This window comes from Dipodomys merriami, unplaced genomic scaffold (genome assembly GCF_024711535.1).
Source record: "Dipodomys merriami isolate MVZ:Mamm:240054 unplaced genomic scaffold, mDipMer1.0.p SCAF_32, whole genome shotgun sequence".
NCBI lineage: Eukaryota > Metazoa > Chordata > Mammalia > Rodentia > Heteromyidae > Dipodomys > Dipodomys merriami.
In genome coordinates, this window is record NW_027204715.1 from 10038964 (window position 1) to 10064646 (window position 25683).

Sequence of the window (25683 nt, forward strand, 5' to 3'; positions counted from 1 at the left end):
CCCACGACCGACCAAAAAAAAAAAAAAGAACGAATTCTTGATACACTAACATGGTGCTGGCATTACTTTTCTATTGCTGCATAAATTTACCATACTTGAGCAGCATGATATGAGGTATATTTATTTTAACGGGTTCCTTGGGTCACAATTCTGGGTATGGATTTACTGGGTCTTTTGTTTAGGATGTCAAAAAGCTCTAGTAAAGCACCAGAGCTGTTCTGCCTCCCCTTCTCCTCCCCCTCCTCCTTCCCTTCTCTCCCTTCTCCCATCCTCAACTTTTCTCTTCCCTCTCCCTTCCCTTCTCCTTCCTTCTCCCCTCCCTCTTTCCCCTCACCTTCCTTGTCTTTCTTCCAGTTCTTGGGTCCTCTTCCCAGCTAACATAGTTATGAGGACTCATGTCTGTCTACCAGTAGTGTGCATGGAGCTTTGAGCTTCAAGGATATATCTTCTCTAGACACTAAAATCCAAGCACTTGCCCAATTAGGACAAGGCCACCTAGGGAAATCTCCTTTTGGATTAATTACAATTGCTTCATTAAAAAAATTATTTTAAAGGGTGATGTATGGAAGGGTTATAGTTATGTAATTAAGAAAATGAATACATTTCTTTTTTTAATATGTATTTTTTGTAAAGATACTGTACAGAGGGGTTACAGGTACATGATCAAGGTATCGAGTCCATTTCCTATTGAGCATTGTTACACCCTCCTTTTAATTTCCCCTACCATCCTTTTCTCCCCACCTTCCCAACTCCTCCCTCTCCTCCTCCCCAGCCCCCACAAAGTTGTAAAGTGCATTTTCAACATAGTGTCTTGTACATCTCATTGTTACAATGGTTCATCCTTTATCCTTATTTCAGCATTTTATTATTTCACTTTCCCTCCCAAATTAGAAAAATGTATATACAAGATGCAGGGCACCAGAACCGAGGACATTTCTTTTTGAACAGTATTAACCCTCCCTCATTTTCTTCTACTTCCTCCCCCCACTAACCTCCTCCTGAAGTTGTAAAGTTCATTTCCAGCATAGGGTCCGGTAAATATCACTGTTGCATTGGCTCACCGTTCACCCTTTTTCCCTCCATTTCTGTGATTCCCCTTCCCTTCCCTAAATCAGATAAACTTGTATACAAAACAAAGGGTCCAGAAATTTAAAAAATGATAACATGAATAAACCAAAGAAGGAAAAAAAAGAATGAAAAAAGAAATAACTGCAAAGAATACACTAAAAAACCTTCTTGTTCCCATTTCTTGGAGTTCATTTTAATAAGCATCATTTTATATGTTCATATGTTCATAGCTATTGAGTTATTGCAATCCTCTGCTAAGAATATCTAGACATATTTAATTATTACAAATGAAGGAAACCATGCAGCCTATGTTTTTTTGGAGTCTGGCTTACTTAGCTTACTATAATTTTTTCCAAGTCTTTCTATTTCCTTACAAATGGGGCAGTGTCATTCTTTCTGATGGAAGCTTATTGCAGCATTATTCACCACAGCTAAGATATGGAATCAACCCAGTGCCCCTCAGTAGATGAATGGATCAAGAAAATGCAGCATATATATATATATATATATATATATATATATATATATATATATATATATAATTGCTTCTTAAAAAGTTCAATCACATCTGCCAAATGCCCTCCCCTTTGCCACATGGTATCAGTTCAAGGCAAACCACAGGTTCTTCCCACCAAAGATGGAACAGGTGACGCAAGAACATGGGTCATATAGGGAGGTCTTCGAATTCCGTTCCTTTCTGTGGCATTTGGAGAAGGTTTATCACTTTTAATGTACGTGATTATCCATGCTTATGTAGTGATTATATTAAAAGCTAGAGGTGTAGAAACTCATCCCTGCCTTGAGGGATGATACTTAGGCCAGGACTCCTCAACCTCTGGCCCTTGAGCTGGCTCACTCTTTTCTCATTGGTGAACTCTACTTTTCATTCTCAGATGGTGAAATGTATCCTTGGCCCTCACAGAGATGTCAGTAGTGTTCTTGCCCAGTGACAAGCAAAACCGAACTAGCCATTGCCCCATGTCCCCTTGGATGGGACAATCCTCCCCAGCTGAGAAATCTTGTACTAGAAAATTGAACTGTATTCTTTTAAGGACCTGTTAAAACATAGCATTTGTTTTTAAAGCAATGCATCTGTGTGAAAACAGCAGGTTCTTTCTCCCCAGATAATGCCTCCTTAGATTTGCTTATTTCTTTTTACTGAGAAATGTGTAGTTTATAGTTGCAAATAAAAACTAATGCAGTAGATGTGTTCCCTACACGTACATTCTGATTCACGTGGATGCCAAAGTAAGATTACGTGATCATAACTGACCATGTTTGATAATCTTGCCTGAGTTTATAGTCAAGACATATTATGAGAGGGCTTTAGTTCTGCTTTAATTTGGGTCAGATAGTTCCCCAAAGATATTTAATACATAAAGCAAAAGCCTTTAATAAAGTTCATTCTTGATATGGTAGCTCCGTTCTCGAAAACAAATGCTGTGGCTCAGTGTGGGGCTGTGGGGAAGACACCGGGCAGTTCCGAAATTACAGCACTCACAAGTTGCTCATTCCTGTTTTCTCCAGGCAAAGGCAGCTCAAGCATCTCATCCGACGTGAGTTCAAGTACAGATCACACGCCAACCAAAGCCCAGAAGAATGTGGCTACCAGTGAAGGTGAGCATCTGGTTTTCATTCTCTCCTCCTTTCACAAGGCTGGCTCTTTTGGGAAGACAAGGAAAATGTGGGAGTTTGGGTTTTCTTCTGCTGAGCAAGAGCATATGAGATGATTAAAGAGGAGAAGGCAAAGGATTTGCTAAGTTTCTTTTCAGTTGTGCTGTTGTTACTGTCCATTAAAGTGGATGCAAGGGGGTTTATGTGTCTGGATTTTAAGGCAAATGCGATTCCTTTATGAAGATGTGATCGGCTGATTTAAGGGAAGCTTTCTGATATCCCATGCTGTTTTTCAGTATGGCAAACATGATTATATAATCACATGCTAGAACATTGGAGGTCCTGCCCAGGGCTTGCAGCATGGTTGCATCTAAATTCAGACTGGTGCCAATCATTGGGAGTAACAAAGGAGATTTGCTTGATTACTTAAAGAAGTAGAAAAGCATCCTTTTGGTACCGAGATTGGTCTTGTTGGTATTCTTGATGAAGAATTTGACCTATTTGTACAAATGCATGCTGGAATTCATCTGCTTTCTACTCGGTAGAAGGTCTTGGTTCTTTTGTGTGAGGATTGAGTCAGTGTTGCTCTGGTAGTTATTTTGTGGAAAGTTGGTGTTGAAATTGACCCAATGATTTTATTTTCTTGCTAAACATGATGAAAGAATTCTTTCTAAATGAATTGTTCAATGAAGGTTCAGCATATACTTTAGTGTCATTTGGACATATTTTGACATGTCAGCAGATTTTCATGACATCATATAGAACCTTCTTTCCTGATGTGCACAGGATATTGCAGAATGAAAAATGCCCGGTTTTGTTTCTGAGCCTTCATTTCTTCTGCTCCTCAGATTTGGAAGCATGCTTGTGGGATAATGATGGCCTGTGGAGGTCTGTGGTTTCTCTTTGTATGTGTAATAATCCATATATGAGTGATGATGAACTCCACCCCTGCTGGTGGAGTTTCTTTGCGTCGTTTTGACTGGTTTCAGAGAGCCCAAAGCTACCTTCTCGGTGATAATCATCCCCAGACTAACATAGCTCTTAAAACTGGGTCATACTCTCTTGTCTTTCAAGCCTTGGCATTGTATGTAACCAACATATTGGTGTTTTCTCCTCAGTGCAGGGAGACACCAGGTAGCACTATAGTTTATTTGTCTGCCTGCTATTATAAATATGGGCATTCGACCATTGTTAAAATTCAGTTACTGTAATATGCAAATCTGGTTAATAGATTTTAGATATTTGGTCCTTTTATTTAAATTTCCAAGTGTTATTTTTTTCTTCCTTAGCAAAAATAAAAGATACAGTTCTATGTGAGTTTTGTTGCAGACGTTGGAGAAAGGGACTAAGGGATTTAATGCATTTAAAAATAAATCTTGCTGGGCATTAGTGGCTCATGCCTGTAATTCTAACTACTCAGGAGGCTAAGATCTGAGGATCTTGGTTCAAAGCCAGCCCAGGCAAGAAAGTTTGTGAGATTCTTATCTCTAATTAACTACCAGAAAACCAGACATGGCATTGTGGTTCAAAGTGGTAGAGGACTAGCCTTGAGCACAAAAGCTCAGGGACAGTGGCCAGGGCCTGAGCTTAAGCCACAGGACCAGCATAAAATAAATAAATATGAAAGTAAAGCATTTATTTTTATTTATTTAGTTTAAAAATTATTTTATTGTAAAGATGTTGTACAGAGGGGTTACAGTTACATCAGTTTCATCAGTTTCTTGTTGAGCATTGTTACCCCCTCCTTTGTTTTTTTCCTATTATGCCTTCCCTCCTCCTTTCCCTCCCTTCCTCCCTCCACCTCCACCTCCAAAGTTGTAAAGATCATTTCTAACATAGCGTCTTGTGAGTCTCATTGTTGCAGTGGGTCATCCTGTGTCCTTGTCTCAGCATTTTGTTGCAGGATAACAAAATCAAATACAGTGACAACAGGGCATTTTATCTAATTTTTTAAATTTATCTTTAAGTAGTTGTACAAAGGGGTTTCCATTCAGCATTTGTGAGCATGATGCTCTTCATTAAGGTCACCTCTTTCATCATGCTCCCCCATCTCTCCCCACCCCTACCTTTCCCCTCAATTTTCCTAGTTCCGTTTTCACATATGTACATTGAATAATACAACTGCATTTTCCCACTTTCTCTCTCTTCCTTCCTCTACCTCCTCCCCTTGACCTCACCTCCTCCCGACAACATATGCTCCAGTTCCCTGGTACTCATTTTGTTAAACTGTTCATTGTTCAAAGGAGTTGCAGCCATTGAATCCTCTCCTGAATATACCCTACTTTAGTTAATACATTTGTGAATATATGCATATGACGCTGTTTTTGTTTATATGTTATTATACATATTTATGCTCTTTATGCTTCAAAATAAAATCCATAGGAACGTTAAGTTTTTGTTTTCTTTTGCCTTTTTTATTTGGAAGGAGGTGAAGACCAGCCAATGTTTGACACATTTTGCCATGACATATTTCCTGTCATCCTACGGGAAGAAGTAGGAAAGCAAAACAGGAAATTGTGGTGTTCGTATGAAATCAAGTGTTTGCCAACTGGACATTCATCAATGAGACTGGGATTTCTTTCCTGATCTCCCTTTGGAGGAAGAGCCTCAATCCTCTGAAAGACATCATCCATTTCCTTCCATCACTAAGTAGTTCAAAAGGCTGGGTTAACTTTAGCAAGTCTTGAATATGAATCCAGGTTATAGATTTTGAATCAATGAATATGTTAATTATTAAAAAGCCACCATGGGTCAGTCTTATTTACAGCAAAGTGTGTTTCAGGATGGTTTGCTGCACAGGTGGTTTTTCTAGGCTGGTGTTCCAGATGAAAGATAGCAGGCCACGCCAATTTTCTCTAGTAAATGGTATCTCCATGGACTGGTATCTCCACAGAAACCATTTTTTAACCCGGCATTGTGTACACCTCTGTAATTCCAGCAGTTGAAATACTGAAACAGGAGAATTAGGGTTCCCAAGGCAATATTAGCTATGCAGTGAGATCCTGTCTCAAAAGAAAACCCATTTAAGGGATTGAGCCAAATTTTATCACGAGCTTGGTAATTTTATAGCCTGCTCTGGTGTATGGTACTTGCCTAGAGCTTACCTATGTGTTGTGTTTTTTTATCAAGATGTTCTGAAAGTCACAAGCAATAACTCACTTTTGGGTTTTCTTTTGATAGTCTCAAATCTTACTGCTCAAATGTTTGTTGTTTTGTTTTTAATGCTACTAAGGTTTGAACTCAGGACTTTGTGTTCATTAGTTAGGTGATCTACTGCTCAGCCACGCCGCAGTCATTTTCTCTGTTCATATTTTGTTTCTGTTCATTTTAGCCTAGGCTAGTCTAGACCATGATCACTTATTTAGGATTTATGCTTCTTTTATAGATAAGGTGACAGTGCATGTACTATACACAGCCTTTTCTGTTAAGATAGGGACTTGTGAACTTTTCTTTGCCCATGCTGGTTTTGATCCATGATTCTATCTTTCCCTTCCATCTAGCTAAGATTATAGGTATGTGCTATCTGTCTGGCTTCAGCTCAGATTTTAGGTGTTCTAGCACCCAAGTTAATGATAATTACTCTGGAAAAGAAGAAAAAAAGCAATCCCTGAGTTAAAAAAAATTATGGTGCTGGTTCTGGGGCTTGAACTGCCCTGGGCGGTATCCTTTAGCCGTTTTGCTCTACCATGTTTAGCCACAGCTTCACTTCTGGCTTTTTTGGTGGTTAATTGGAGATAAGAGTCTCAAGGGACTTTTCCTGCCCAGACTGGCTTTGAACTGTGATCTTAGTTCTCAGCTTCTTGAGTAGCAAGGATTAAAAGCGTGAATCTCAATGTCCAGAGAATCTCTTCTTTTTTATGCAAACTGCATAGGAGCACACATAAAAATGCACCCTTGGGTCCCTTTGCACTATTTTTAAGAACTATGTTTAAACTTTGATCATAAGAAAGGACCAGCAGAGTGGAAACTGATTTTCCCATTGATTTCTGGTGGATTTATTAAGGTGATTTTCTTTAGCCCTTTGATCCTGTCTTGGTTTTTCATCTCTGATCTCATGGTGCCTGTGAGGGACATACATAGAATCCTTAGCTTGAAGGTCTGAGTGATGGTGATTTCTAAAAATAATATATATTGTGAAGGACAACACTGCATTTTTCTGCAGCTTTTGAAAACCATGATCCTACCTGTACTAGCTGGGTTGCAACACTTTGAAGTAGTGTGGGAATTTTCCATGATGAGGAAGAAAAAATGGTAAATTTCCCCCCTGAGAATGGCACCTGTGACTTACTAACACAGTCTCACAGAAAAGTTTGTGGCATCTTGTTTTTGTAGCTCTAAAGCCATACCCCTTTTTAAGGAATTGGTATCCATCAAGGCTCTTTCTCCTGATAAGTGGTATAGGATTTCTTTACAGCCCATTGTATTTCTTGTGACAGTTTAAGTTTCTGCTTTCTTGACACTATAGGGGGTTTGGGTTCATGTGTAGAAAGCTGGACATTTTCCATTTTTTTTGAAATTTTTCTGGTTTCCCTTCCCCCCCACCTCCCTCAGCATAATCTGCATTCCAACATTGTAAGACACAGCATAATTCTTTCCAATTGTGTTGCTATTCTTTCTCCTCCACATTGTTTTAGTCTTCTTTTTTTCTTAATCCCTGGGGTGTTCTGCAAGGAATTCCCATTGACTTTCAGCAGTGAAGGTCACATCTAATGCATGCGTGTGGAGAAGGTTGCCACCAGCGTGGAGTGAATCAGTTACAGACTGTTGCCTTGGACTAGAACATGCAGACGCTTCTTAGAAGCAGCAAGCTGGGCTTTGACTTCTTTTCTTAGGACAAAAGGGTAGCAGAAAGTGGCTTTAAGTGTGACATCTCAACAGCTCCTCCTTCCACGGAGCAGTTACAGCAGTTACAGCAGGTCAGAATTAAGTGGCTGATGAAGTGTTAGCATCATCCAGCTGCTCTGTAAACACATTCAAGTTCAGATACTGACACCCTGGCAGCACAATCGAGGGCTGCTTTCTAAACACTGGCTATCAAACCAGACAGCTATGGAGTCACAGGACTTAGGAGGTTCAAAAAGCCTTGCCAGTTTTCTGATTTGATCTGATACATTCATGTTACAAAGAAATAGCCAGGCCACAGCAAAGTGAAGAGATATATCCCCCACCCCCCACCCCCCCCACTCCCCCCCCACCCCCCGCCACCCCTGTCAAGACTAAACACCTAGTAACTACTCAAGCAGGAGTTTGATGTAATATTGTTTGGGTGAGAACTAAGCAAGTGAGAACAAATACAGCCTCATCAAAAGCTAGTATTTTGTGTACACAAAGGTATTTACTTTTCTTTTTTTGTTCCCTTGACTTCTGTCTATTTTGACTGAGCCCACAGGTTATGTGGAGAAGCTTCGGAAAGGTTGTTGAATCCAAATAGATAGTGACTTCTGGTAGGAGAAAAGGTGAAAAGTTCTTGTTACCTTGGAAGACACTGTCTTTGAGCCAGCCTGTCATTTTGCAATAGTGTTTTCATTGGCTTATTTAAGACTGCAATATGAAATTGCTTGTTTAATTTGGAAAGAAGGTTAGATCTTGAAATCTTTCATTAGGGGCATGTCAAATGAGTTGATTTGTGAAGAAGTTTTACTGATATTCGTTTCATGGATTCTAAAATCACCCGTTTATATATATAGTTTTGGGCTCTCTGTACTTAAATTAGGCCAGTGCAGAATAGAGTTATTTTGAAAATGCTCAAATATATGGCTTTGTTTGCATTCACTTTGCCTTTCTCATATCGTCTTTTCTCTACTTGTTGATTCTCCTTTCCAGACCAAGTTTACATGAATCACTCACACAGGGATGAATGATGCTTTCCCCACAAGATGGGTTCTATTCCCTAATAAGTCTTTATTTTTTTAACTGCCTAGCAGAAGGAATACTCGTTTTAGGAACACAGAAGTTAGTTATTGACAAAGATGGCCATGAGCCTTGATTTCTTTTTTAATTAATTATATATATATATATATATAAATATAATATACTGCACAAAGGGGTTACAGTTACATGAGTAAGGTAATGAGTACATTTCCTATCAAGCATTGTTTCCCCCTCCTTTGATTTTCCCCTACCATCCCTTCCCTCCCCACCTCCCCAATTCCTAACCCCCCAACCCCTCCCCTCCACCTGGAGTTGTAAAGTTTCATTTTCAACATAGTGTCTTGTACATCTCATTGTTACAATGGATCAACCTGTATCCCTATTTAAGCATTTTGTTTTTTCCCTTCCCCTCCCCAAATTAGAAAAATATATATACAAGATGCAGGGCACCAACATCAAATACAGTGAAAATAGGGGTTATATCATGGGGGAGGAACATACCAAAGAAACAAAAAAAATCACATAGTACATTATAAATACGTTAGAAACAATAGCAAGAAAGGAAAAAAAAAACACTTGTGTTCCTATCTTTGGGCTCATTTCACCTAACATCAGCTTATCTGGTCATATGTACATAGCTTTTGGCCTTTTCTGCTTGTCCTACACATGTGCTAGTTGTTGCAAATTAGGGAAACGATGGGACCTATGTTTCTTTGGGCCTGACTTACTTCACTTAATATAATTTTTTCTAAGTCTTTCCATTTCTTAAAAAGTGGAGTGAAATGAGCCCTGATTTCTAAGATCTATTCTCAGAGCTTCTATAATTGTCATGAAAGTTTACTGAGGATTTCTTTGTTGTTATTGCATGTTTACTATTCATACCCATGGATCCACTGTGACATTGCCATAGGTACATACTTGGATCAGATCTACACACCCAACTAATGCCCTTTCCTGCTGTACGAGTCCTCAAGAATTTCATTCTGAATTGTTTTAATAACTTTTCATCAGTGTGTTTTGAAGATAATTACTAAAAGTGTCTTTTCCAATGCCAGCTCCTAATTGTCTTTCATTGAAAATAGTATCTATGGATCCTTATACAACTTAAGAATCGACTTTAAATTCTTAGTTCTAGAACACAAAGTCAATATTCCAGGTTGCTGTCATGGCAAACTACTGAGGGTTCAATTTGAGGCTTTCCATTAATCTCCTCTTGCTTTAGGGTGAGGTTGCTATTAAAATCATTCGTGACATTTGCTCTAAATGCTACAATCTATTTTGTTTAAAATAGAACCATGCAGTTACTCTTTAGGTGGAAATGTCCACACGTGGAAAATACTGCATTCACAGCATGTCCAATGTCAATCAAGAGAAAGTGTAGTCGAAACATATAACATAGGAAATACAAATAGGAAGGGAAAGTGATCCTGAAGAAATATCTTTATCCAAATTGGAACACCTGGTGAAGCTCTAGGAGAAGCGGAGGTTGTAAATAAGTAGTGTGACATTAGGATTTTCTCTTCTATGTATGGGGAAAGGGATGACTGGTTCCTGTAGAGGTTTGTCTTTGCCTTAAGAAATCAGATTCTAAGCATAACCATCTCTGAAAATGTCTCTATTACAAATGAAAGCTTTCCAAAGCATTAGGTGTTGAAATTTCATGTTTTTCAAATTCAATTAGCAAGTCACTGCTTCAGAACCAAGATAGTATTATTAGTATTAGGTTATTGCCTGTTGGCCAGTTAGGTAACTGTGAAAAACTGCATCAGGGCAGGGGGAAAACAAATGAGGAGACAACAATGCTTAATAGGAAATGTACTCATGACCTTGCTCATATAACTGTAACCCCTCTGTACAACATTTTTACAACAAAAAACGTACCAAAAACTGCATCAAACATCTCTGGTGCTTTGCTCAATTAAATAAAGAAATTAAATAATTTGTTCAATTAAATAAAGAAATCAAACTTGCATGCCAGGATTAGATTAAGCAGTGGAAAATTGTCATTTTTACATTTTACACAATTGATATGTGAGCCTGGAAATCTTTGATAAAGTTCTAAAATACCATCTCAAAGAAAATTTTGATCTTTAATATTCTGATTCCATTTCCAAAAAAACCCTCATATGGATTTCCTCTATTTCTTCCACCTAGTTGGTCCTTTTTGCTAAAAAAAAATTCTAATTAAGTAATGTGTTTTAAGCATAAACGTTCTGGCTCATCTAAGTAGAGCTAAGTAGTTCTGATGAAAAGTTAAATCATTCCTAAGATTTTTGGGGGGGAGGGCAATAATTTCAGAAACTTAATTCAATGAGAGTTTATTATAGAATGTAGTACAAGCTCAAATACATATATTAATCCACTTATATAGGATGCACCAAAATATGTCAGTCACGGGTCACAAATCTGTAATAGAAAGGAAAATTTCTCCCCATACTTTGGTTTTCTTCTGAAAGAATTTTCAAAAGTAAGCTAGGTGCCCATTGCTCAAACCTATAATCTTAGCTACTCAGAAGACTGAGATTTGAGGATTGCAATTTGAAACCAGTCCAGGCAGGAGAGTCCATTAAACTCTCATCTCTAACTAAACAACAACAAAAAACCCAACCCCTCCACCCCACCTCCAAAAAAACCCCCAGAGGTAGAGCTGTGGTTCAGATGGTAGAGTGCTAGCCTTCAGAGAAAAGTTTAGGCCTGAGTTCAAGCCCTAGGACTGGTGTACATTAAAAAAAAAAGAATTTTCAAAAGTAAGTTTGGGTTCTTCATGATTTAGGTCGAGTGAGAATCCCAGAGTCATCATTACTCGCATTAATTTTAAACAAACATCTTTGCAATATTCCAGTTAACTCTCTGACTTCCTGAAGGAATTTAATTTCATGGCAATACCCTCTTCCTCCAAAACTATAGTGATTTGTGGAGGAAACAGACACAGAATAGCAGTCCAGTGGTAACTCAGGGTATGGTCGACTCTGCCCCACCAACTATGGAATAAAGAAGCGCTCCAGTCAGAGGGAATAGAAAGACAATGAGGACTAAAGGAGTGGGTATGGAGGAGAGGGCTGGAGGAACTGGTGGAAGCCCAACCCTGGGCTTAGTCTCTGCTGTGTGAGCAGAAGGTGGGTGGGCAGCAGGAGGACTTGGTGTTCTGAGCCAAGGTGTGAACAGATCAGGGAAATCTACATGGATCCCTGTGGGAGTTCTGGACCGACCCCTGTCGCCTGGTTGGGCTCCATATTCTTTGAACTAGGGACTGATTGGATCCCATGGCATGTGTGAGTTCAGAGACAGCCTGGAACACCCCTCATTCTGCAGTCACAATCTGCCTTCTGGGCATTTGGAAGATTTTCCACTGAAAAGCCAACTTCTTAGTAAAGAGGAAATGTGAAGGTTTGAGGACAAATAATCTGATATTGAAAACACTTGCTCTTTACTGCCCTGGACATAGTCTGACCTTAAAATTCAGGTTAATGTATCTGTTTACTTCTTCTGCCTAGGGATTAACTTCCTGAGGATAAACTAACTTCCTCAGGATGTCTCTGACTTCCCAAGGTTGTTAGACTGATTCACAAACACGGAGAGAGTAGCACTCCAGTTGCAAAAGGTGTTTTCTTTATATCCTGTGTGTTTAAAACCTTAGAACTGGCACCTGGCATCAATCAAGATTCATTATATTCACATATACTATGTTGGATGGCAACTCCTTTGTACAACTACTTAAAGATAAAATTAGAAATACATAGATAAGTAAATAAAACAAAGTGCGCATGGCAAAAGGAATCAACTCCAAGTAGTTTAGATATTATTTGTAAATAATTTAGAGATGATTGAGTACTTGCTATAAGGGTTCAGCCTGTGGACATAGATAATCAAATAAATTAATTATAAACATAACCAAGAAACTTTGGTTACATATCACTCTCTTCCAAGATGGGATAACTGGTATACCTTTGTTCTTATAAGCAACTGTGATTGGTTAGATGGATTTTCAGATCTAGGCTTTATGAAACCACATTTTTTCTGCCCAGAAGACAGATTCTGAGCTGTTAAAAAGGAATATCCAAGAGGGTGGGCAAGGGGATGGTTCAGAAAGTGATGAGATAATGGATCTAGGCATTTGTTTGCAACTCTTGAGGATAGCAGCTTCAACTGCAATACTTCCTGTATCTCCAGGAAATGTGGTGGGGTGGATTTTCTGTAGAAATCATTCAGAAGTTGCATTTTGAGGTTATTCATTTATTTGCCTTTTACATAGTCACCAGCTTAAACAGATGCAATTAAAACTAATTTCTGGAGCCTTCATTAGTTAACATTAACATATGATTACACATTTTACAAGTATAAGAGGTCTGTTACCTTCATCTCATTCTGTGTAGAGAAATGCTTTTTATAATATCAACTTATGCAAACTATATGATAATTATGCAAATATACAGTAGTCACTACTTCTCCAACTTCTCCAACATGCTAATGTATGTGAACTAAGAATCTTAAAACTGTGTATAAAATTTGACCTTGGATTTAATAATAAGAAATTACTTTTACAGTTTGATTTTCATTTGTGTACATATATATAAGCATATCTAACATAAAATGTTAGAAAAACATTTCTTGAGACATCTGTATATCATATCCTATTGAGCCATTAAAATATGTTTAGTAGAGCACAGTGTTGAATGCATGGAAAATGGCGTACAAAAAAATGAAGAATCTGAAGAAAAGTTTTCTGCACCCAGGATTATATATAAAAAAGAAAGAGACTAAAAAGCCCTATTTCAACATGCCATTAGTGGTTATCACTGAGGATAACATTATAGGGTTTTGTATCTGTACGTGTGTGTGTTTCAATACAGTCTAATATAGTCTTCAAGTAAGTTCTTTCCCAAAGGCTGAACATGTGCCTTTGGCAAGTTTTTGTTCTTCGAATTTTGTTGACTGTGGGATAATCCACAATTGAATTATTGCATTCCAACAGTAGCCATGAGTTTTGGATGAACATTAGTATTTCTTTGTCTAGTACCTGAAACCTAGATATCTAGTGTCCATCTAGACAATAATGACTTGCTTTTAAAGAAACATTTCAAAATACTTTTCTATTCTGGAGACATTTTTTGTCCAATTAGGAAAGCACTTTCGATATCATGTTATTAATTTCTGTGTACACTTCTAAGGTTTCAATTCATTGCATAATTGTGTGCTACTCATTCATTTCATAAGGCATGGCTCACTTGTTCCTGAGTGTCAGGTCTTGCACTAAAGTATTGAGGATTCTTTGATGCAGAAAATGGACCCTGAGCTAGTCTTCCAGAACTTTTAATCATGTCTAGTAACCTTGAAAATGAGTCTATCTTTTCATTCAGGCCAGCAAGTAAAGGTCTAAAGTTAGAATGAATGATGAACAGGGATTAATTAGCAAGGTGAATCCTTTTTGTGACTGAACCTATACGGGGAGATGGAGCAGCAAGAAAAGTTGTGTTCGTAGTTTGTCTTGGTAGTTTAGTAACAAATTAGTACTCAACTTAGTGACATAATACAACAAAAATCGATTACTTATTCAGACGTCTCAATGAGTCTTAAAGGACTAAAATAAGGATGTCTAAAGGGATGTTTGCTCTTCAGGCTCTTGCTTGCATTTTTCCAGTTTGATCTCTGGACCTTCCTTTATCTGAATCTCTAGCAACACAGCATTTTCAGATCTCTCTGTGCCTCTAAGCCTTTTAGTTTTCCACTTATGTGGACTCTTGTGATTCCTTGGGCCTACCAGTTAAAACAGATTAATGTCACCACTTCAGGATGTTGAATCATATCTGCAAAATACCTTTTACCACATTAATAATGTGGGAGGGGGTAGCAATGTTCAAAAGAAATGTATTCATTACCTGACTTATGTACCTGTAGCCCCTCTGTTCATAACTTTTACAAGAAAATGTTGACACTTAGTTCCTCAAAATATCACTTAGTTTGTCTCACACTTTAACTAATAACTCTGAGGGCTGTACCAATTCTTATGCTGCAGGTGGCATGGGCTGAGGTTACTGGTGGTATGCACTCAATGGAGAGATCCTTCTACAGGGCCAATGATATATGCTCACATCTGGCCAGGGATGGCTGGTTCCTTGGCTACTGTGGGCCAGTTCCACCTAAATGGAACTTCTTCCATCAGACTTGGTTAAACAGATAACATATATGATGCAGAAAGAATTTCCCAAGAATCAGAAAGTGGATGTTGCTAGTTTCTTGAGGCCTAAGTTCAGAAGCAAACACAGCCTCACTTCAGCCACAGTAGATTATTCAGTCACAGAGACACTTAGATTTGAGTGGGCAGGGATTTACTCCTTTTGGTTCATGGGACGAATGTGGGTGGATTTGTAGCTGCCACTTGTCCACACAGAGAAGAAATGGGATAGGAGTTCATGAAGATAGAACAACATGCAAGAAAGCTCTGTTGATTGGGGACTTTCGAGAAATTATCCTGAGGATTTGCAATGTACATGATGAATGTAGAGTAGCAGGCAAGGAAGAGTTTAGGTAGAACGTTCTAGGCCATGGAAAGGTGATGGGTTTTCCTTAACAGCTGGGAGGAGAGACTGAAGGACTTTGTTGGTGAACAGACCTGTGCTTGCTGCTGTGGGACTGAGCAGAGGAATGTGGGAAGTGATCATGATGTCCACTGCTAGCCTTAGTTATGTTCCACCACACTTTTTCTTAGTAACTCTTGAGTAGAAGGGCGATAACCTGAGTGTGGTCGAGGACAGTCTGGGATCTGTCCTCAGCAGTAAGGGACGGCAGAGGCCGGCATCTTCTACTGCAACGTTACATCACTGCCACATCAAAATGGGATTTTATTTGTTGGAAGTCACCTGCTAGGCAAGCGCTTTGCCACTGAGCTACACCCCAACCCTGGATGTCACCTGTTTTGCTTTCATTTTTCTCTTCATTTTCATTGCATTCAAAAAGTATTGGTTTGAGTTGTAGGTTTTAGGAAACACTAATCTCTTCCATTGTAGAGACTGAACAGCACTCCTTTTGGGGATCTTGTACCTCACCATGTATGACCTTCCTCTCTGTCTCTCCTGACTTCCCTGGGCTTTCTTCATGGAAAAGCGACACCCGTGATGATGTGTGCTGACGTTTTTAGGGCTGACTCCTTTGTATCAGGTCATTTAATATATGACCACTAAGGGCCTTCATATAACAATTATTTTCAATAGTTTATTCATACCCTTAACAATGACTGCTCTTTACTTTTAAAAACTTTTTTTTTTGTTTGAATATAGGGAGTTGCATTTGCTAAACAGTCTCTCTGCTGCGTAAGCCACATCTCCAGCTACTTTTTGCTCTAATTAGACTTGAGATCAGATCTAATTTTTACCCAGTTGATGAACCTCTTATTTATGCTTCTTGCCGTAGCTTGGATGACAGGCATGGACCACAACACCTAGCTATTGTTTGAGATGTAGTTCAAGTAGCTAGGATTATAGGTGGGAACCACTGACTTCCAGAACATGATCACTCCTTTATAAAATCATGCTTGTATTTACTTTTTATATCTGTGTTATATTAAATGTTGTGTTCTCTGGTTGCATTAGCAGTGCAAAGTCTTTCAATAACACACACTAATTTGTAATCAGCTAATTCTAGAGAAAGAATAGACTCTAGCAGTAAGTCATTTAAAAAGTAGTATGTGCAAAAGTGCATGATCTTTGACAGTTAATCGGTTGTGGAAGGTACAAATTAATAGTGTCCCCAATGCCCTGCCTCATAGAGCTACTAAAAAATGTTTATAAAAAGTACTTACCTCTTGAAGGAAAGAAGGATGGCCAATAGACACATGAAGAAATGCTCAACCTCTCTAGCCATAAAAGAAATGCAAATCAAAACAACGTTGAGATACCACCTCACCCCAGTTAGAATGGCTATAATCAAGTACTCTAATAACAACAGATGCTGGAGGGGATGTGGACAGAAGGGAACCTTACTGCATTGTTGGTGGGAGTGTAAACTTGTCCAACCCCTTTGGAAAGTAGTATGGAGGTTCCTTAAAAGATTCCACATAGAGCTCCCCTATGACCCAGCAATCCCACTTTTGGCCATTTACCCTAATGATCAGAAACAAGACCACACTAAAGCTACCAGCACAACTATGTTTATTGCAACATTATTTACCATAGCTAAGATATGGAAGCAACCCAGATGCCCCTCAGTAGCTGAATGGATCAAGAAAATGTGGTATATATATACACAATGGAATTCTATGTCTCCATCAGAAAGAATGACATTGCCCCATTTGTTAGGAAATGGAAAGAGTTGGAAAAAATTATATTAAATGAAGTAAGGCAGGCCCAAAGAAGTATAGGTCCCATGGTTTCCCTTATTTGCAATAACTAGTGTATGTCTGAGACAAATAGAAACTGTCAGACAAGTTGATGTTAGGTGAAATGATAAGTATTCAATTTTTTTTTCTTTTTTGCGATTGTTTCCAACATATTTATAAGATGATTTCTTTGTTGCTTTGTGTGTACCTCTCCCAGGGTATAAGCCCTGTTTTCACTGTATTTGATGTTGGTATAATTTTTGGAGAAGAAGGGAAAAAACAAACTCTTTAAATAGGGTTACAGGTGGATCCATTACAACAATGAGATGTACAAGTCGTTATGTCGAAAAATGAACTTTACAACTTTGGTGGTGTGGGGGTTGGGGGGTGGTAGGTAAGTAGGGGGGTGGGGGAGTGGAGAAGGGAAGGGATGGGAAGGAGAGACAAAGGAGGAGTCTACAATGCTTGATAAGAAATGTATTCATTATCTTGCCCATGTAATTGTAACCCCTCTGTATGGTATTTTCACAATAATAATAATAATAATATATAAAATAAAAAAAGAAAAAATATTTACCTCTTGAGAGATAGGCACTATATAAATAAGATAACATTTTTGTTATTGTAATTACTCATAATAACATTCTTTTCTTCTTTATAAGCATTTTTGAGAAAGCATTTCATAGTCTACACCAATCTGTTATTCAGAGTTTCTGTATATGTGTGGGGTCACTGGTTCACACAAAGTCCAAGTTTGTGTGAACATAGTGAACATAGTGTGAACATAGTGAATCTAGTTATACATAGATATATTTATTCACAATATTTTAAACTGTGAAGAACTTTATCATAAACTTAAAACAAAGGGTGTCAAAGGACCCACATTAGGTGCATTGAACCTGTTGATGACATAATCATTGCTTTAAAATATGTAGACATTAGAATATTAAATTTATGCTTTTTGTTTATTTAAGCAACACAATGTAAAGGTGCAACAGGCAGTCCAAATTTCAAAAAATATGTATCACATAATTCTTCTTTGGTAAAAAGTCTTTGGTTTAAGGTTGTTTAGAAGTTCACTCAGATTGTTGTATCATACTAAGAATGAGCAGTTGTGTTTCTACCTACCCCTTATACCTAGGCTGCAGCCTGATGAGATTCCTTCTGGAGAATCAATTCATGTTTAAGAAAATTGTTTGCTCTGTTTGCACCTATGTGTACACATGTGCTATTGTGAGTCAGCATATTTTGCCCTACATAACACTACAGGGATTTTGTCAAGTTAGATTTGTCATTTGAATAAATCAGGTAGCGTGTGACCTACAGGCTTATAAAAGGTATACTTGAAGACTTCACCCACATGTCGTCCTTACTAAGGAAGACCAGCACTGTTTGTATCAGTGGGAAAAATAATTGGTAATTTTATGTATGTTTTTCTATTTTTCTGGAATACAGAAATTGGACGTTCTGGTAAGATTTTCATCAGCATAATGTTTGGACTGTTAAAAAATTAGTATGTGCAATGTGAATGTACTCCTTTAACTCAAAATGCATTAATCTCTATTCACTCCTTTATCTTCTAAAAGCTTGCTAAATCTCTTTGTCTTTGAATATGTGCTTGCTGATTAATTGGAGCTCTGTGTTGCCTTTCCTTGCATAAACCTTATAGCAATTTCTCTGGCAGGTTTTGTTCTCAAGAGTTTTGAAATTGGTAGGATAAAATATACTTATATTTTTCAAAAGTCACGTATCTGTCAGAACGAATTAAGGAAATAACAATTTAGCTTAATGAGAAACCCACATGTTTAAAATACAAATAGTGCAATTTCATTTTGATAAAAAAGAAGGAAGCAGAAAGCTTCTCCTGCTGCTTCTCTACCTTTTCTTCTTCCTCTTTCCCTTCCTCCTCTTCTTCTTCCTTCTCTTCTTTCTTCTTCTTCTTCTTCCTCCGTTTTGGAAGTGTCTAGTCCATGCATGACCCAGCTTCATGTCTTGACTGAGAGAAAAGATGTAATTGTGGTGGAAACACAGCTCTTCCAATGCTTTAGCTGCCCTGTGCTGATAAACAGTGTGCAATAAGTTCAGACTGTTTTTGTGGGTAGTGTTCTCTCTGAGAAGTTAGAAAAATTAATGATAGGAGAGGCTATAAAATAACAACACAAAATAAAATTCTGATCATATAATTGAGACAATTTCCAATGGTTAGAGTTTGGAGCCAGTGTGGATCGCTCTCTTATGAGCTCAGATTTTAGAGCTCATATAAAACAGGGAAGGGCAGGCACAGAGTCAAGGGAAAAGTAATACCAACACTCTAGAGATAGTATCAGAGGAGCAAAAGCACAAATGAGCAGAGACAAACAAGAATAAAAAGCAGAACATGGCGAAAAAAGCATCATGTTTGAAGTTATATAAGCAAGTAAAGAAGGAAGCATATCATAGAAAGCATAAGACAGTGACAAGTAACAGAGCAGCATGAGTAATTATCTACAATTCTTTCACTAACAAGAAACAGGTCAATCAATCCTGCAGGGCCTATAATACAGCAGCTAACACCCTATAGTGTTCTTTCTGTGCCAGGCAGAGTTGTAAGGGTATTACGTGCATTCACTCACTCGACCTCAAAACCAATGAGGTAGGCGTTGTTATGTCAACCATTTCAGAAATGAAAGTCTGAAGCATAGAGAGTAACTACGTTGTTTAGGGCCCTGCAGACAAGGCACTAAAGCATCATTTTCTGGACCTCTTTCTTGGTGTCAGCTCTGAAGTGATGTGATGACATGATTGAAAAGGGCCATGCAAGCCAGTAAGAGGCAACAAGACCGGGGCACTCTTAAATGTAAGGAACTGAAAGAACTAGAGAAGAGCCAATTCTATGATCTTGAAAGATTAGAGAAGGGGGCTGGGAAGGTGGCTCAGTGGTAGAGCGTTTGTCTTGCATGCCTAAGGGCTGGGTTCAGTTCCTCAGCACCACATAAGCAAAAAGAAAAAAGCTGGAAGTGGCGCTGTGGATCAAGTAGTAGAGCGCTAGCCTTGAGCTGAAGAGCTGAGGGACAGCGCCCAGGCCCTCTGGTGTCAGAGCCTAAGGCTGATGTATTCATCCAGTCTCAACACATACGCTAGGTCAGGTTCCTTGCAAGCGTCCAGGATAAGGGGTGAATTCAATGCCAGCCTTGCCCTCTAGAAGAATGAACACTCACTGGCCAAGGCAAATGAAGGAGGTCTGTTGTTTAACATGATGTAACCCATAGATGTGTTCTTAGAGCACAGGGCGGAAGCCTCACAGAGGAGCTGATGTTTGATTCCGGGTTTGCATGTGAGAAGCAGTCATCCAGAGGGAGCTGGAAGACAGGGTCGTTCCTATGCGTGAGGGCAAGTTCCAGAGCATAAAAGTGCCAGAGTTTGTGAACGTTGGCCTTCTCTCCCTGGGCTTCCACAGTGGGAGCCAGGGCCATTCTGGAGTTGGGAATGCAACTGGAATTTGTAGCCTTCGGAGGGCATCTCAGGCCCAGATCTGCCACCCGTATCCGAATCTGCACATAAGGAACCTCTCCAGACCACCCTGAGCACACTAAGGCTTGGACAGCATTATTTTTCAGGGGTGTTGGTTAGGCGTGGTAAGTGATGAGGGAGGGCACAACCCGTTTTCCATGTTGAGATGACTTTAACCTTCATTACAAGGCCATGGCCTTTCTCAGGATCCTAACTCAGCACAGCAAGCAAGTCAGGAGCCTAACTCAGCACAGCAAGCAAGTGTGTACACCTGATGCTTCTAAGACTTCATCCTGTGTGTCAGCCCTACTCTGTTTTGCAGAAACAAAAGGTGAACACCATGAATGTTGACAGAACAAGGAGTAAATGCGGGCCATGATTGTAGAGAGTAACATATCGTGATTGGCGATAATAGGAAGTAAATGAAAGGAAAGGACAGTTCTCTAGAGTTTTCCTCATTTCTGATCTGCAACTTAAAAAATTCCATCAGTTATCTAAGCCAGTTTGATTTCTTTGCCTAGTCTAGTATTCTCTGGCAGAATCAGAGTTCGCCTTTGGTAGTATGTGAACCTAAAAGTGTTGCTTTTAAGTTAAATTTTTATTTTTTATTATTATTGTAAAAGTGTTGTACAGAGGTCTTACAATTACATAAGTCAGGTATTCAGTATCTTTTTGAGCCATATTACCCCTTCCCTCACTCTCTCCTAGCTTTTCCCTCCTGTTCTCACCTATTAGTTGTAGAGTTCATTTTCCACACAGTGTCTAGTACGTACCACTGCTCTTTATGTTTACCCTTTGTCCCTCCATTTCTTTGTCCCACCCTTACACTTACAAAGACAGATAAATGAACAAACAAGACCAAAAAGGAAAGAAAAGAGAAACAACAAAGAAAGCACCTCTCATTTCCATTTCCTGGAGTTCATTTTAAAAAATACTGTTTTATATGATCAGAGTCACCTAGGCATTGTGCCTTTGTGTTCTCCTCTAAGAGTGTCCTCCACCGGTCTCACTGAGTATGAAGAAGTGTTGCTTTTTGTTCTGGTCAGTGAGAAATAAGTGTTGAACAATTCTTTGATAAAGTTTTATTTATCACTAGCATTGCAATTGATTCACAGGTCCCTAGATGATGGAATCTAAGTTTGGGACTGATTCTCTTTGAGTCCAAAAATATCTTTATGATATTGCAAGCTGAGGCTTTAGGCTAAAATTGCCTTGTTCTGAAAATTAGAGTCTTCATTGGTGGGATATATGCAAATCTTAGTCTCAGTCCATCAAAATGGGCATAAATACTATCTCTCATTGTATCTCAAAGGTTAGAATATATGATAGATGGAGGCTGTCTAGCAGCCTGGCTAATAGTCTTTCTAGATTTTATTCTAGTCTTTTGTTATTCTCTTTAAGTAGTTGTACACAGGAGTTTCCATGTAACAAAGCAGTTTTTGATTACAGTGCATCTTGATCACTGCTAAATATTCTTAATAAGTTACTGAAGTAGCCTAAGCCTACCTTTGGATAGGGAGGCACGGTGGAGGGAACAGTCACGCCATGTTTGTGTATAATTCTGGTTCTTGCTTCTCTAGTGGACTCTGTACTGCCTTTTTCATCTCTCCCAGTGTGGATGACACAGATATTATGGGATTAGGAAAAAGGATTCCTTTTCCTTGGATTGCAATTTACAATATTGGAAAGAATTATCTATGTGTTTGTCTGGAGGGGTAGAGATTAATGTCACATTCATCCATATTAGTTTGCTCAGGATGCCATAATAAAATATAAGTGGGATGATCTCCAGACAAGAGAAATTTATGGTCTCACAGTTGTGAAGCCTAGAAGTTAGAAATCAGGATGATAGCAGGTTTATGCTCCCTTTGACAGCCTAAAGAAAAGATTCCTTCCAGTCTCGCTTGGCTTCTTGAAGTTACCAACAGGCCTTGTGTTCCTTGGCTTACAGATGCATCACTCCAGTCTCTGTCCATTGCATGGCTCTCTCTGTGTGGCAGTATCTCCACAGTATCTTCTGTCACCTGCATCACATCCATGTTTGATTAAGTGCCCACTCTATTACAGCATGACCTCATCTCAACTTCTGCAATCTCCTGTGCAGCATTTCTATCTCCAAATAAGGTCTCCTTCTGAGGTTCTGGGGGCTAAGACTTCAACATATCTTTGAGGGGCACTCAGTTAAACACCCAGCAGAGTATTAGGGGACTAATCTGTTCTCATCCCAACTCTTAGCTTTACCTGTATCTCTGGGGCAACTAAAGGAAATGTATGTTAAGAACATTTTTCATACTAGAGTGGGAACAGTGTGGCTAAGCAACAATCTTAGCCAAGGTTGCTAGGACTCCCCCATCTCGCATTCGTTGGGGTCCCCAGGAGCTATAGCACTCACTGAAAGCATGCAATGACAGCTGAGTCTCTACGCTCTATAGCACCTACTGGAGTTGCTCTGGTCTCTCCCCAATCCTATGGACCTGAGTCCCTGCATGACGCAGGGAGGTACATTCGAGGCAGAATCCCATCCTGTCTGTTTGATTTCTTCTTCAGACCTTGCAATCAATTAATTGACTTATCCCCTTCTGGATAGAAGACTAAGAAGTATGAGAGACAGGCAGTGTCTCCGGTGCATGGTAATTCCTCCTCACAGAGGCAAGAGGAAACAGGGAGGAGAAAGTCTCTCTCTCAACAGGCATCATGGCCATGTTAGCTGTGAGGCTCATGTATCTTTCCACTTGTCTGGACCAAGGGGTGCTGAGAGAATTGGCCATGTATTACTTCTAGGTGCCTGTGAGTGTGTTTCTGGATGAGAATAGTGTCTGAAGTTGGCAGACTGAGGCCAGCAATTTGCTGTCCCTAATGTCAGTGGTCTCCATCTAATCTGTTGAGGAGCTGAACAGAACCAAAGGTTGAAAACAGAGACTTCCTCCCATTTGCCTGCTTGCCTTTGAACTTGCACATGGTTCTTCGGTCTTGGGTCTTGGATCAAAACCCGTAACATCAGCCCTCTGCGCTCTTTTCTGTGCTGCTGATTGCAGACGTCAGGACTCCAAGCCTCTATAATCAAGTAAGTCATTTCCTTATAAGAGATGCTGTAAATATTTACTATTGGTTTAATTTCTCTAGAGAGCCTTGACCTTAGTGTGACCTCTGCTGTATTTTGAGATTCAATGACACTGTAAAGTACGTGCTTTCTGATAGGGGATTTCAGTAGGTTTAGAAGAGATATCAGGGACATTGTAATCGAACCTTAAGCCTGTGCTCTCCTTCTGCTCCTCCTCCTCCTCCCCCCCTTCCTCCTCCTCCCCCTCCTCCCCCTCCTCCTCCTCCTCCTCTGCTGCTGCTGTTGGTGCTGTTGGTGCTGCATCACTGAAGAGTAAACTGAGGCACCACTGGTCCTCACGCTTGCTAAGCAAACACTCTACCATTTGAGTCCCAACCCCAGTATTCAGGGATGTCTTTCTTTTTACTTTTCGTTATGGTTTTATGGGCTTCTGTTTAACTTAGAAACTAGCCAGTGTGCGTCTTTCAGGCCTGTTTGTGCTTAGTGCCGCCAACACTCGCCAGCTCCAGGGCTTCTGCACCTGTTCAACTCCAGCTCAGATCCAGAAAGAGATCGATCTTAACTAATTCTGGATTTCTGATCCTAGTTTGCTTAGAGTAATTGGCTAAGTATTTGGGGCATTTTGAAAATTTAAAATTTATAGTCTCTGAAAACTATGCTTTACACCTACATGCAGAGCTCCACAGTGTGAGGAATGACGGAGGCTTTTAGGTGGTTTTGAATGAAAAGAAGCTTGACTTGCTTTAGACCCAGTGGAATACCATGGAGCAAATTAGTGAACTTTTCTATTCTTAGAACAAGACAGACTCAGATGGGCCTTGTGGCCAGCATTTGGGGACCTGGGAGAAGGAATCTGTACCAGGACCTTGATCTGTCACTCACCTTGCTTGTCTAGTTCCCTAAAATCCATATACCCTGTGACAACTGGCCCACCTGTTAAATGGATTTTTCTGGTTTTATTTAAGAATCTGTTTTATACATTAAGCGTAAATCTTGGACTAATTTCTGCCTTTCTTCTTGTGACCAGAGTAGAGTTTTATTCATCTGAATTATAATTTGTATAGCAGGTTTCATTTGCTTTTCACACTTAATACATAGACACTTTTATGTGTTTAACAGCTATTTATTTCAGAGGGTCTGTAATGAATAATGTTGTATGCAGCCACATTTTACACATAATAATTTTTTATGGACCATACAAGGACAGCTCAAGTAGTATAAATCTAAGCGAATGCTTTAGCATCAAGAGTTAAAATCTTCATGTGTCATGGAACCTTTACTCTTTCAATTGATTTGAATTATTGGTTTAGCCAGTCTTTTCCTCCTCTCCTTGTAGTTTTAGAAGAAAGGAACTAGCTAAAGATCAGTATGCATTTTGGCTCCTTGTTGGCGAAGCTGGGGTTAGAACCCATATCAGGTAAGCTCTCTGCCAGTAGGCTCTACCCTTAGCTGAACTTGTAGTTCTACAAGCCAAAAAAATGCACCTAGGAAATAACTTGGCCATTGTTACCATACTGGGTTTTGTGGTTTCAAATCTTGATACCTCACACTTCGAGGTGCCCTTGGTAAGGTGGAAACCATCTACTATGGAAGACCATTTCATTTGAATGTAGCTGCATGGACAAACTCATTGCCATCATCTTTTTCATCTTTACCTCTTGTGCTGTGGCAAATTTTGGGGAAAAAAATGTAACCTTACTATGTAAAGCCAAGATAAATGATCTCCATATTAACATTACTTAAACAAATTTCTACTTTCCTCCATTCAAAAAGATGAAGAAATTGTCAGGCCACAAAACCCTGCTGAGCTTTCCCTTTCCAACTGTCTTTCCTGATAGCTTGTAGTATATGTTAGTCATTGGAACAAAGAAGAATACCCCTGACACAGAAAATGACACAGGGACATGTTCAAATGGTGATGAGCCCTTCTCTCGCACCTTATCAAGGAGCAAAGGATGAGGGAACGAGATTGCTCATCCCTTTTCTCCCTTTACCAACCGACACTCTTAAGTCTCATAATGCCTTCTGTTTGACTTCTGATTTTAGGAGGCTCGTAGTGTCTCAGAGGTCTACAAGATAAAAGAAACAGGTTGTTTTCACAGAATTATCATTGCTGAGGTTTGATTCAGGGTGTGGTGTTCAGATAAGATCATCTGTACTTACGAGGAGATCCCTTCCATTCACCTGCTGGAGGAGGACAACTATTGGTACCCAAGCATCTTTGGATGGATCCAGGTGAAGAAATACATATTTATCCAGGTGGAGAAGC

General features: G+C 39.3%; 1 protein-coding gene across 2 annotated transcripts in view; it reads left to right on the plus strand.

Moving 5' to 3' along the window:
- Fbxl7 (F-box and leucine rich repeat protein 7) overlaps window positions 1-25683 on the plus strand; it is a 351598-nt gene that overhangs the window by 99299 nt on the left and 226616 nt on the right. For both annotated transcript variants that reach the window (XM_070042075.1, XM_070042077.1), the window contains exon 2: window positions 2596-2685. In XM_070042075.1, coding sequence (XP_069898176.1) covers window positions 2596-2685 — 90 coding nt within the window. The remainder of the gene's footprint in view (window positions 1-2595; window positions 2686-25683) is intronic.